The 14,083-nt window shown below is 41.2% G+C and overlaps 1 protein-coding gene across 2 annotated transcripts in view; it reads right to left on the reverse strand.

Moving 5' to 3' along the window:
* Nucleotides 1–14,083, reverse strand: part of DCTN5 (dynactin subunit 5) — a 29,050-nt gene that overhangs the window by 3,396 nt on the left and 11,571 nt on the right. The window contains exons 1-4 of one of the 2 annotated variants that reach the window (XM_009196160.4): nucleotides 9,611–9,958; nucleotides 7,515–7,633; nucleotides 4,903–5,014; nucleotides 422–524 (exon numbers count right to left, since the gene is read on the reverse strand). In XM_009196160.4, the coding sequence (XP_009194424.1) occupies nucleotides 422–524; nucleotides 4,903–5,014; nucleotides 7,515–7,633; nucleotides 9,611–9,628 (352 nt within the window). In that variant the 5' untranslated portion in view covers nucleotides 9,629–9,958. Of the gene's footprint in view, nucleotides 1–421; nucleotides 525–4,902; nucleotides 5,015–7,514; nucleotides 7,634–9,610; nucleotides 9,959–14,083 lie in introns of those variants that run through there. The other variant, XM_031658395.1, reaches the window with a different exon arrangement.

The following is a 14,083-nucleotide window of genomic DNA, read 5'->3' on the forward strand; positions in this document are numbered from 1 at the left end:
TTCCCTGTGTTGGCAGCAGATTTGTTTTACATCGACTTTTCCTTGAGAGGGAATCCTTTAAAGAGTTATCTGAGGATCTCTCTGTCATGTGTGGATCCAAAGCTTTATTTCCATCCTGACATGAGTATCACCCCTAAAACCACTCTATGATGAAGACAGCATTAACCCATGCAATCTCACAGCCTGGGCTTAGTTTCCTCTTTGTGTTTGGCCCTTCATAATTTCCTTATTTGCTGGTGAACCTAATTATGCATTTAAACAGTTTAAATGTTAGGTAGCATTTCCAGGTACTTTGTACAGGTGAATTTCTAAGTTAGCTCTATCAACATATTGCCAGAGATAGGAATTGTATGCATTACTCTTGTGATGGAAAATATAATTGAGTTTTAGGAAGTTAAAATAAATCAACACGCAAGGTTACCTGGGCAGCCTGAGAAGACAGTGAATGGTGGGACCACAGTTTCTGGAGGTAATACCGTGTTGTCAAGAATTTTGCAGCAGTCTTTCAACACACATCGGCGCCCCTGAAATTAAAATCTTGTTAATAGGAAATGGATCAGGAAATGGGAGTAAAATTTGTCTAGTCTACTGTGTGAAAGGCTCCTTTCTATTTTCCCCATTCATGATATCATGTAATAGCCAGGGACAGTGACAAGAGGCTTGGTTGCAATTTCCTGCTTCAGGTGGTACCTGACGAGGAGGAGGCAGCAAGGTTGTGACAGTGTGTGTTTGTGTACATTTGCGGGGGAAGGCTGTATGCTAGAGACAGGACAAAATGTCATGGCATTACAGACTGAATTTCAGTCTTCCGTGAGCTCTGTTGAATTTTCCCTTTGATTTAGTGGACGTTTGTGCTTTTGCTTGTCCAGCATCCATTCCCCTTTCTTCTGGTAACAGAACCTGTATTTTCCTTGGTAACCCTCCCATCCCCATCTCATCCATGTGCTTCACCCCACAGCCCACACACCAAACCCCAAGCCTGGACACAATAACAGGTGTTGGGGATCAGCATATGACCCCAATTAGTCTGATGGACCCCAACCTCAGGGTTTTTGCTAGGACTGCTGGGGAAAGCAGCACTTCCCACTGGGGTTTCCAGAGGACAGGCTGGAAGACTGGAATAGGCATCTTATTTCCATGAAGGAAGAACCTGTCTGAGAGTGAACCTCCCAGAGGAAAGCAGCACAGAGATGGAGACTAATTCTTACAACATGGGCTGAAGCCCTGGAGCCATTTGGCCATGACATTAGGATCTACTCCTGTAGTCTTAGTTTACATTCACCACCCATTCCACTCTGCACCCACCAGCTTAAGGTTGGCTGGTTGGTTTGCTCCTTTGTCGATTCAAACTGGAAAAATCCTGACAAATTCATTTGGATATGAAACTATTAGTTCACTTGTTCTCCCACAGGTGAGTGATAGTCATGTGGATGTTTGAACCTCATCCCAGACTTTAACCACTGTCACCACTTTTCAATTCTGCCATGATCCACTGCATTTGGAGAGCAAGAAATAAGGTCTGAGAGACTCATCTGTTTCATGGGCTAAGGGAAAAGTAGGGCTTCTGTGTACAGTTTACAGCTGTACCTCAGACTCCTTGCTGAGGAAATGAAAGTTTTGGTCATTTTTGACTGCATTTACATCAGGACCTGTTAGTTCACTGGTATCCTGGCTAGACAATCAGAAAATATACCTGACTGAGAGTGTGGAAATCTTTACAAATACCAGGACAATGCTAACCAGTCCAGATCTCAGATTTTAGCAAAGAACATGAAGAAGACACTTTGATTTGGTTGTGTTTAAATTTTTCCCCACTATTAAACCCTTAAATCATATGTTTTTCTAGGAAAAGGTAGATTGCTAAATGAACTTCTTATGAAAGCATGTGAATTTCCCAAGTGGCTCTGAACTTCCCAAGTGGCTGATCTCTCTCCAGCGAGGTAGATAACAGCCCTGACAATACTTGACAACATCTTTAGCTCAAAAGCACATTATGACTATAGTTCTTCATTCTTCTTTGTAAAGTCCTCTTCCATGGGTTACCTGCTAGTGGCAATTTCAAAAATATGGCAACTAACTATCTTCCCTGGTGACCTCAAATTAACATAAACCCAAAGAATTCCTGTCATGACTAAGCTCCTACTAACTCAGATTAAGTTCATGAGGCACTGAGTAAAAGGACACCCAACGGGCTACGTGAGGCATGATATAGTCCCATGGAGGGATCCACACACAAAGGGCCCTGGAAAAGAAGACTAGTTGATGGGATATTTTCACTGTGTATACCAGCCACCATGCAGCCTGAAGGCACCTGCTCTGTCCACTGGTTGGCCATTTTGCCCACTTAAGAGAAATAATGCTTAACTGGGTTTCAGAAGCTGTCTGGGTAAACTGATCAATCAAATTAAACATTCAAAATGTAGGTATTTCTTAGGAATAAATGCACTGGCAATAGCTGAGGAAGTAAAAGCTGAAACCACTTTTTTTGGGGGGTGGTGGGGGGGGGATGGAGTCTCACTCTGTTGCCCAGACTGGAGTGCAGTGGCATGATCTTGGCTCACTGCAACCTCCACCTCCTGGGTTCAAGCAATTCTCCTGTCTCAGCCTCCCAAGTAGCTGGGATTACAGGCACGCGCCACCACGGCTAATTTTTTTGTATTTTTAGTAGAGACAGGGTTTCACCATGTTGGCCAGGCTGGTCTTGAACTCCTGGCCTCAAGTGATCCTCCTGCCTCGGCCTCCCCAAGTGCTGGGATTACAGGAATGAGCCACTGCGCCCGGCCTGAAACTACTTCTTTATTCTTTAGAGAGTTTTCCAAGGAGTTAACAACTGCAGCCATGCTGCTAATACTACAGCTACCTATATATCCTGTGCAAGAAAGTTAGCATCTTGGAGCCTTGGTTTCCTCATCTGTGAAACAGAATGGAAAACCAATCTGCAGGGGGGTTGTCATAGAGAGAATAAATGTAAAACTCATAGTACAGCAACAGTGCCTATAAATATTGCTTGTTAAGCTTTTCCTTCAGGCATCTGGGCAATTCTGATGAACACCTCCATCTTCACATATCCAAACGGAAGTTAAGACCACTACATGGGATGTTATAGGAAGGATCTATGTGTCATGGGGACGGCTGGACTAAAAGAGTTACTTCCAGTGTTGAAGTTCTAGAATTCTAAAAGAATCTCTCCTGAGATTGAGTATTTGTCAAGGCTCAGCAAGTACTGCCAATATGGAACAATGACTATTATCATGAAGTGATGTATTAAAAAGTGGCATAAAAACAAGAGCACCTGACAGCAGGATTAGAATTTCTTAAGCACTGGGAATAGAACTTGGATTTAACCTTTCAGACATTTTGCTCTGAGAATAAACGACAGGGTCATACGACTAGGCTACTGCGGTAATATCTTCACTTTGCTAAGGAAAATATCAGAAAACCCCAGCTGGAAGGCTAGTTTTTGCCAAGCAATTAGGGTGAGGGAAGAGGATGAACTTTACTAACTTTCCCCTTGTCCCAAAGACTTTCTGTTCACCTTTGCTGTACCCTCATAGTTCCTGGAATGTGAACTGTTTGGTTTCTGCAAGTTTTTTGATATTTCAGGGTCTGAGTCTTATCCAGGGCAGAGAGCTGGCTCCATATTAATGGGAATGGTCATTAAAGAAACAGAGTCTTGGCTTTTCCTAGAGTCTAGTCTGGAGTACAAATCCAAAATGCAGAAAACATTTTCCCTACACATGCTTCTCATAAATTCCATCTGAAATCAAGCTCATCATCTAAGAAATCACAGGAAATCCAACTTGTTAAGCCTTGGTTGGGTTAAATCAACCTATTCCTAGGCTCCAGTGGACCAGGGTCCGACAGATTCTGCTGAGCAAGGGGCCCGCTTGCACCCTGAATTACACGTAAATGCCTTTTGATGACTCGAACCCTTCCTTACGCATGCGAATCCCTTTCCTGAAATGCTTGTCCTCCCCCAATTTCAACTCAGCCTTCAGATTTCCTTACTCCCATTAGACTGTAAGCTCCATGAAGTAAGGCAACAAGTAGGCCATATAGCAGCATAGCTAATAATCACATTGCCTGGGTTTAAATCCCAGGTCTACTGCTTTCTAGCCCTATCAAATCCCTTAACTTTTGTTTTTTTTAAAAAAGAAAGAATCTTGCTTTGTTGCCCAGGCTGGTCTTGAACTCCTGGGGTCAAGGGATCCTCCTGCCTTGGCCTCCCAAAGTGCTGGGATTACAGATGACAGTCATCACACCTGGCCCCAAATCCCTTAATATTTAAGGTCATCAGTCTTCTCATCTGCAAATAGGGATAACACGCAACACCTTTGAATGGTTGTGAGGATTAAATGAAATCATCCAAGGAAAGCGTTTAACATTATATAGAGGAGGCTTGACAAACGCTTGCCAGTATTAATGTCTAGAAAATATTCCAAATCTTTTTATTCATATATTATTTTTAAGACAGTGTCTCGCTTTGTTGCCCAGACTGGAAAGCAGTGGTGCAATCTTGGCTCTTTGCAACCTCCGCCTCCTGGGTTCAAGTGATTTTCCTGCCTCAGCCTCCCGAGTAGCTGGGACTACAGGCATGCACCACCATGCCCAGCTAATTTTTGTATTTTTCTAGAGACAGGGTTTTACCATGTTGGCCAGACTGGTCTCAAACTCGTGACCTCAAGTGATCCACCCACGTCAACCTCCCAAAAAGCTGGAATTACAGGCATGAGCCACTATGCCCGGCTGAAAAAAATTCCGTATCTGTCAAGAAAAATCCAACTATGGGAAGACGAAACCACTGCTACCCTGCTTGGTCACAGAAACAGGGTCCCACTGATGTGAGGGATAGGAGCTGGAGGGAAAGTGAGGCTGCTTTGCCAGCCAAGTCATCATACTCACAATCACACAGTTCTTCCCAACATGAACGTAGGAACCAATCTGAGCTGCGTTGACCACACAATCTTCCTCAATAAAGACATGGTCCCCAATATGTAAAGGAAAGAATGCAACACTAGAAGAGGAAAAGAAGATGAACAAAGAAAGGTCAAGATGATGTACTTTGGGTCAAGGTTTATAGAACTACAGATCATAATCTGAACTTTATCATCTTAGCAAGACTGTCCCCAGCAAGGAAAGAAACCTCAGGCTAGAAAAATCATACAATATTGAAGAAAATGAACGTGATTACTAGTTCAAAATTGCAATAGTACACCAAAGAAATATGCAAGGAAAAACTAAGGCAGGAGGGGCAAGATCTTCAAAGCTAAAAGAGCAGGTACCAAATAAAAATCAATGAACGTTTGTTCATTCCCACTTCCTTTGAAAATACTCACAGATCACATTTTTACTAACGTGCCCTATAATGTTCCAGGGAATTGACATTAGGATCATGAGTTATAATTTCCACATTCAGCATTCTAAAAATTTATTCATTCACAGATTTCAGTGAGTGCCTACTATGTGCCAGACTCAATGCTAGAAATCAGGGCTACAACCATGACAAAAGAGATAGAACCCTGTCCACGAGCAGCTTACAATCAAGAAAAGAGATTAAATAGTAAGTAGTGACAACTATGATAAGGGATACAGAAACACAATATCAAGTTATGACCACATATAACAAGGAGACGTTACCTAGTCCACGGCTTTAGGAAAAACTTAATTGACTTTGAGTAGGAGTCAGCAGGCTTTCTCCAGATATCTGACATCATTCCCATCCCATTCTCTAGGGTTCCTCAAATGTCACTGACAGTGGTTCTGTGATCACATTTATACGTAATTTCTATACCTTGGGATGTAAAATATTTGGACTGGAATGAATATAAAATGCTAGATGCTCATTAGTTCCTTCCAATTCTGTTCTATTTTGTTCAGAATATTTTTTCAGAGATGATACCTGTCCTCTATGAACTTATAATTTGTTTAAATCTTCCTTAACCATTACTATTTTTGGTCTGTACCTCCTGTGCAGCAATGCATTCCTTGATCTCATCACGGTCTGTAGCAGTACTGACAGTTCTTTAATTTTTAAATTTAAGATTCCAAGTTTGATAGTATTATCTGATTCTGGTATGAAATGCAGGTAGAAAAAAATCCACATTCAGCTTCTATTCACGTTTTGCTATTTACACTTTCATATTTCTGCATTTCTCACATGTACTATTCCTACTTACACATCCCTTCATTCAGCAATAAAACCCTTGTTCACTCCTGGTGCTTTTCCTGTGCCATATCCAACCCAATAATGCTGTTAATCAACATCTCTAGTAGTGTTTCAGTCACACCGTATAAAACCATAAAAGGGTACCAGGAGGTTTTCTGGTTTCCCCCTAATAGCCTTCAAAGCTAATCATGTGAATTTTTTATAATGATTCCCTGATCCAGTTCTTGTATGTCATGGAAAGCCTAGAATCCAATATCATTACTGGACATGTGGGATTATTTCTGCATGATACACTTCTAGGTATTATCATTAGTTTGAGTTAATTGCTCCCTTTTCTGTTCCTTCCTAACCATGTTCATACCTCTGTGACAGGTGTATCACACCATATAGTAGCTGTCACATGTCACTATCTGATTATGTTAATTGTTTCTACAACTAGACTTTGGGAACTTTGAGGCAGGAATCTTATTTTATCTATCTTTATATATTCTCAGCTTATAACCTAGCTGCGGGCATGAAGAAGGTACTCAATAAATGCTTGCTGACTTATTGGATGAAATGCAGATGGGTGCCAGGAGGGCAATTAGCCAAGGAGGAGAGAGGTAAAGAGGCAAAGAGAATACTTTTAGCACCATATCAGCTATGGTGGTCAGTTTGCCTGCTCTGTCCATGGCCTTTCTTGGATAGTCTTTATTCCCACTGAAGGATCAGTGGACCTGACTTGACTCTGCCCTTTGGGTCAAAGCTGTTCAGATCATGGATACTTAAGGTGAGCCAATCAGATTCTCTCTCTCAGGAGTTTGGAAATGACACATAAGGTCTCTAGTTGGTGTCTGCTGGAAGCCTAAATGGAGAAATGATATAAATTAGAATGTGAGTCAGCAAGGTAGTCTCCATGAACAAATGGGGCAGGTATCTGTGAGAGAGAAAAGGGAAGTAGAAATGCAGAGAGAAGGGCAGTATAGAAGAAAAAATACAATCTCAGATACAGAGAGGGATAGGTAGACAAAACTGTCTTGATTCCAGCTAGCTGTCCAATTCCAGGTTCCGGTCCCTTGTGAGGCCTGGCTTGCTCCTTTTCCTGCTCTTAGGTTCCATTATATATGCCAGTCTGTTTGATCAGAAACCCCTTGCTTTTGCCAGTGTATAAGTGGATTCTGTTTGTGGCAACCAATCATCAACCAGACTGAGACAACCACCAGCAGAATTGTGTTCATTATGGTGAACTCTTACTTAGTGCTTCAAACAACAGGATGGACCTAGTCATTATACCACAACTCAACACATGGACCATACCACCAGTGGCAGCTTCTAGCCCAAGACTTGAACAAGTAATTAAATTACATACCCTTTGCTGAATTTCTTGAATGGTGGCCTTATGACACTACGACTTTTTACAACACAATGACGTCCAACTCTTACGTTTGCCAGATCCCCTCGGATAATACAGTCATTCATCACAATGGTCTGTAAGACAAAGCAAATTTTAAAAAATTAGCAACATAGTCTAAGATGTAACAAAAAAGAGTAGATAACGAGATACTGATTCTGAGTTATGTTACAATCCACTCTGACAGAATGTTACAAATGTTCTGCCAAAAGGAGTAACTTGTAAGGTAAAAAGAGAACTGCCCTCATGACAGTGACTGCAGTTAGCGATGTTCCTAGTAAATCATAAGCTTTGCCCTTAATCCCCCATGAATAGAACTCACTGAATGAGCACTTAGTGAGAACACCTAAAGCAGATCTGGCTTATGTGTCTCTTTAGATTCACTCAGGTAGGTCCTCGTGCCTCCGAAGCCTTGGCTGCTTGCTTATCAAGAGTTCTGGCTGCTCTACCTTTGTCTTCTTTCTTAACAGTACTACCTCCAGCTCCATGCTCCCAGAGGTGGACCCAATGGAGTGCTGGTTCATCTTCCAACCTCTGAACTCAGATTCTAAGTGCTACACTGCAGCAGAGTGTAAGATGTGGCTTCCCCAGAAGTTGCTGAGAGGGGCTGAGTAACACAACCTGTAAGTCTGGGAGGATTAATGCCTTATACTTGGTAAAGAGTAGGCACCCTCAAAATGTCTGCTGAATAAATAAATGGGGTTAAAAAGTGAATATGCTGGAGTTGTAACTGGAAAAAGTAAGCAAGGGACATGCAAGTAGATTATGAGGAATTATGTATGCTAAGCACAGAAGCTTAGGCATTTTTCCTAGAGGATATAAAGAGTCAACAAAATATTTTATTTCATTAAAAATTTTTTTCTGGCCAGGTGTGGTAGCTTACACCTGTAATCCCAACACTTTGGGAAGCTGAAGCAGGCAGATCACCTGAGGTCAGGAGTTCGAGACCAGCCTGGCCAACATGGTGAAACTCCATCTCTACTAAAAATACAAAAATTAGCCAGACATGGTGGCAGGTACCTGCAGTAATCCCAGCTACTTGGGAGGCTAAGGCATGAGAATCGCTTGAACCTGGGAGGCAGGGGTTGCAGTGAGCCAAGATCACGCTATTGCACTCCAGCCTGTGCAAAAAGAGTGAGATTTTGCCTCAAAAAAAAAAATTTTTTTTTTTTTTAAAGACACAGGGTCTCACTCTATTGCCCAGGCTGCAGTGTAGTGGCACAATCATAGCTCACTGCAACCTTGAGCTGCTGGGCTCAAGGGATCCTCCCGCCTAAGCCTTCTGAGCAGCTGGTACTACAGGTGTATGCCACCACATCCCACTAATTTTTAAATGTTTTGTAGAGATGGGAGTCTCACTATGTTGCCCACACTGGTCTTGAACCCCTAGGCTCATGCAATCAATCCTCCAACTCTGGTCTCCCAAAGTGCTGGGATTGCAGGCATTAGACACTGCACTTGGCCCCAGTATTTTAAACAGAGGATTAACATACATAAATTTCCATATTATTACTACTACTGTGGAAGCACCCTGGCATCTGCATGGGGGATGCAGGTGAGAGACTTGAGGAAAACTGACCCTTTAGATGACTACAATGGATCAAGGTAAAAATAGATAATTAGTCTTTTTTTTTTTTTTGAGATGGAGTCTTGCTCTGTCACTCAGGCTGGAGTGCAGTGGCGTGATCTTGGGTCACTGCAACCCCACCTCCCAGGTTCAAGCAATTCTCCTGCCTCAGCCTCCCCAGTAGCTGGAATTACACGCATCCACCACCATGCCTGGCTCATTTTTATATTTTTAGTAGAGACAGGGTTTCACCATGTTGGCTAGGCTGCTCTTGAACTCCTGACCTCAAGTGATCCTCCCAAAGTGCTGGCATTATAGGCATGAGCCACTGCACCCAGCCTATAATGGATCTTATCTAAAGCAATAACTATACATATAGAAAGAAAAAATAAATCGTAAAAATATATAAATTAATAATAAAAGTAAATTAATCTGATTAAGCCTCTAGATTTAACGACCAATTTCAAGGAAGGAGGGAGATAAGGACCTTATTAGGCAACTCCATATAGACATAATCAGCCAAATTCAGCAGCTGGAGAATTCAACTGGACAGTGATCCAGTTTCTGCAACATATAAATGGCATGAAAAGACAAAAGGGTTGGGAAAAGAGAACTGTTACAGATTAAAAGAGACTTAAGAGACATATCAACCAAATATAATGTGTGCAGCATCATGTTTGGATTCTGCTTTGAACAAACCAACTGGAAAAAGATATCCTGAGATACTGGGAAGACTGAATACGGACTGAGGATTAGATGATATTAAGGAAGTACTGGAGTTTTTATAATATTAACATGATAACAGTGATACTCTACTCATTTTTGTTTGTTTATGGAGACAGGGTCTTGCTCTGTCACTCAGGTTGGAGTGCAGTGGCCTGATTATAGTTCACTGTAACCTTGAACTCCTGGGCTCAAGAGATCCTTCTGTCTCAGCCTCCAAGTAGCTGGGACTACAGGTACATGCCACCAGATCTGGCTAATTTTTCTTTTCATTTTTTGTAGAGACATAGTCTTGCTATGTTGCCCAGGCTGGTCGCAAACGCCTGGCCTCAAGTAATTCTCTCACTTCAGCCTCCCAAGTGCTAGGATTGCAATTGTGAGCCACCATGCCCTATCTCTACCGAATTTTTAAGTCCTTAAGAATTAGTAAGACACATTGAAGTATTTGTGGGTGAAATAACATGACATTTGCAATTTGTTTTAAAATACTCCAGCCAGTGGCTCATGCCTGTAATTCTAGCACCTTGGGAGGCTGATGCAGGAGGACTGCTTGAGCACAAGAGGTCGAGACCAGCCTGGGCAACATGGCAAAACCCTATCTTTACAAAAAATATAAAAATTAGCCAGATGTGGTGGTGTACACCTGTAGTCCCAGCTACTCAGGAGTCTGAGATGGGGGGATTGTCTGAGCATGAGGAGGTTGAGGCTGCAGTGAGCTGAGATCACGCCACTGCACTCCCACCCGGGTGACAGAGTGAGACCCTGTCTCAAAAAAAAAAAAAAAAAATTAAGCAGGGCATGGTGGCACGTGCCTATAGTCCCAGGTACACTGGAGGCTGAGGTGGGAGGATCACCAGGAATTCAAGGCTACAGTGAGCTATGATAGCGCCACTTGCTGCACTTCAGCCTGGGCAACAGAGTACAACTCTGTCTCAGAAAAAGAAAAAATAAATAAATAAGAATAAATAAAAAACTCTAGTCTTCCCTACCCCACCCTAGTCAAACTAGGACTGAGTTTACAGGGTGAGTTTAGAGATGAAGCAAAGATGTCAGAATACTGCTAATTATGGAAGCTGGTAAACGACTTTATGGGAATTCATTATATCCACTCTACTTTGGTACATGTCTTAAAAGTTCCATAATGATAATGTTTAGCTACAAAAAGAAAAAAATAATAATCTGCTACTATACACAACAAGATGGATACATCTCAAAAACATTACGCTGCGTGAAAAAAGCTTGACATAAAAGAGCATATGATTCTAACCCAGATATCCATTAATGGGTGAATGGATAAAGAAAATGTGGTATACACTGCTTCTTGGCCTTTTGGCTAAGATCAAGTGAAGAAAATGTAGTATATATACATAATGGAATATTATTCAGTCATAAAAAAGAATGAAATCCTGTCACTTGCAGCAACATGGATGGAACTGGAGGTTATTATATTAAATAAGTCAAGCACAGAAAGACAAATATCACATGTTCTCACTCATACGTGGGCACTAAAAAAGTAGATTTCAAGACAGAGAGTAGAATGGTGGTTACCAGAGGCCAAGAAAGGTAGCGGGAAGGAGGAGGGGTTGATTAATGGGTACAAATATACAGCTTGATAGATGAAATAAGAAATAAGACCTAGCATTTGATAGGTCAGTAGGTGACAATAGCTTACAGTAATCTATTATATATTTCAAAATAGCTAGAAGGAAATATTTTTTTTTTAACTTTTAAGTTCAGGGGTACATATGCAGGTTTGTTAAATAGGTAAACTTGTGTCATGGAGGTTTGTTGTACATATTATTTCATCACCCAGGTATTAAGCCTAGTACCTATCAGTAATTTTTCCTGATCCTTTCCCTCCTGCACCCTCCCCACTCCCCGTTCCCATAGGCCCCAGTGTGTGTTGTTCCCCTCTATATGTCCATCATTTAGCCTCCAGTTCCATCCATATCCCTGCAAAAAACATGATCTCATTCTTTTTTATGGCTGCATTGTATTCCATGGTGTACGTACCACATTTTCTTTATCCAGTCTATCATTGATGAGCATTTAGGTTGATCCCATGTCTTTGCTATTGTGAATAGTGTTGCAATGATGAGCATTTAGGTTGATCCCATGTCTTTGCTATTGTGAATAGTGTTGCAATGAATATATATGTGTATATGTCTTTATAACAGAATGATTTATATTCCTTTGGGTATATAACCAGTAATGGGATTGCTGGGTCAAATGGTATTTCTGTCTTTAGGTCTCTGAGGAATCACCACACTGTCTTCCACAATGGTTACACTCCCACTAACAGTATGTAAACGCTTCTTTTTCTCCACAACCTTACCAGCATCTGTTATTTTTTGACTTTTTAACAACAGCTATTCTGACTGGTGTGAGATGGTAACTAGTGGTTTTGATTTGCACTTCTCTAATGATCAGTGATATTGAGCTTTTTGTCATGATTGTTGTATGTCTGCTTCTGAAAAGTGTCTGTTCATGTCCGTTGCCCACTTTTTAAATGGGATTGTTTTCTACTTGCAAATTTGTTTAATTCCTTTAGATGCTGGATATTAGACCTTTGTCAGATGCACAGTTTGCAAAAATTTTCTCCCATTCTGTAGGATGTCTGTTTACTCTGTTAATAGTTTCTTTTGCTGTGCAGAATCTCTTTAGTTTAATCAGATCTCATTTGTCAACTTTCGCTTTGTTGCAATCGCTTTTGGCATCTTCATCATGAAATCTCTGCCTGTGCCTATGTCCTGAATGGTACTGGATAGGTTGTCTTCCAGGATTTTTACAGTTTTGGGTTTTACATTTAAGTCTTTAATCTATCTTGAGTTGATTTTTGTATATGGTGTAAGGAAGGGGTCCAGTTTCAATTTTCTCCATATGGCTAGCCAGTTATCCAAGCACCATTTATTGAATAGGGAATCCTTTCCTCATTGCTTGTTTTTGGCAGGTTTGATGAAGACCAGATAGTTGTAGGTGTGTGGTCTTATTTCTGGGTTCTCTATTCTGTTCCATTGTTCTATGTGTCTGTTCTTGTACCAGCAACACGCTGTTTTGGTTACCATAGCCCTGTAGTACAGTTGGAAGTCAGGTAGCGTGATGCCTCCAACTTTGTTCTTTTTGCTCAAGATTGCCTTGGCTACCCTAGAGGGAAATAATTTTATTGTTTCTAGCATAAAGACAAATATTTAAGGTGATGAATATCCCAATTACACTGAGTTTTTATTTTTTTCATTTTTTGGGGGACAGGATCTCACTCTGCCGCCCAGGCTGGAGTACAGTGGTGCCATCATGGCTCACTGCAGCCTCGACCTCCCAGGCTTGAGTGATCCTCCCAGCTCAGCTTCCCAAGCAGCTGGGACCACAGGTGTACACCACCAAGCCCAGCTAATTTTTTTTATTTGTAGAGATGGGGGTCTCCCTATGTCGCCCAGGTTGGTTTTGAAATCCCGGGCTCAAGAGATCTTTCCACCATGGCCTCTGAAAGTGCTGGGATTACAGGTGTGGGCCACCACGTCTGACCAAAACTGATCGTATCTTTATAAATTTTATAAATGTATTATCATGTGCCCCCAAAATATGTACATCTATTATATATCCATAAAAAATTATTTTAAAAAAGGGCTTGTGATTCTAATTATATGAAACTTCAGAAAATGCAAAACTAATCTATATTAATTTTATATTGGTGGTTGCCTGGGGCAAGGGTACAAGGGTAGAGGATTGACTGCAAAGGGGCACAAGGAAACTAGAGTAATAGAAATGTATTCTATATCTTGATTGTAGTAATGGTTGCACAGATGTACCCATCAGTCAAAACTTGTCAAATTGCACACTCAAAATGGATACATTTATTGTATGCAAATTATACCTCAATAAAGATGATCGGTTTTAGTTCCATAATAAAATGTTTAAAAAGAAAAGAAAGAAGAGAATCTATATGACTTGGTGACTGTTTGGCTGTTGGGAGGTAAGACAAAGAGAATTTACAATAGGGTAAGCAATTATGAGGATTACCAATTAAATTTTGAAATGTTGAATTTGAGATAGCTATGGGATGATCAACAGGCAGTTGTAAATAAACGTCTGAGGTCAAGGACAGAAGGTCAGGCTAGGGAGGTAGGTGAGGGAACTCCTGACATATAGGTGAATTTAGATTTATCACTAGCCTGAACACCTAACTCTGAAGGACACCAAAAAAGAAACAGACTCATACCTGGAAAAGCTTACTAATCTC

The sequence above is a fragment of the Papio anubis genome, chromosome 18 (genome assembly GCF_008728515.1).
Source record: "Papio anubis isolate 15944 chromosome 18, Panubis1.0, whole genome shotgun sequence".
NCBI classification, from domain to species: domain Eukaryota; kingdom Metazoa; phylum Chordata; class Mammalia; order Primates; family Cercopithecidae; genus Papio; species Papio anubis.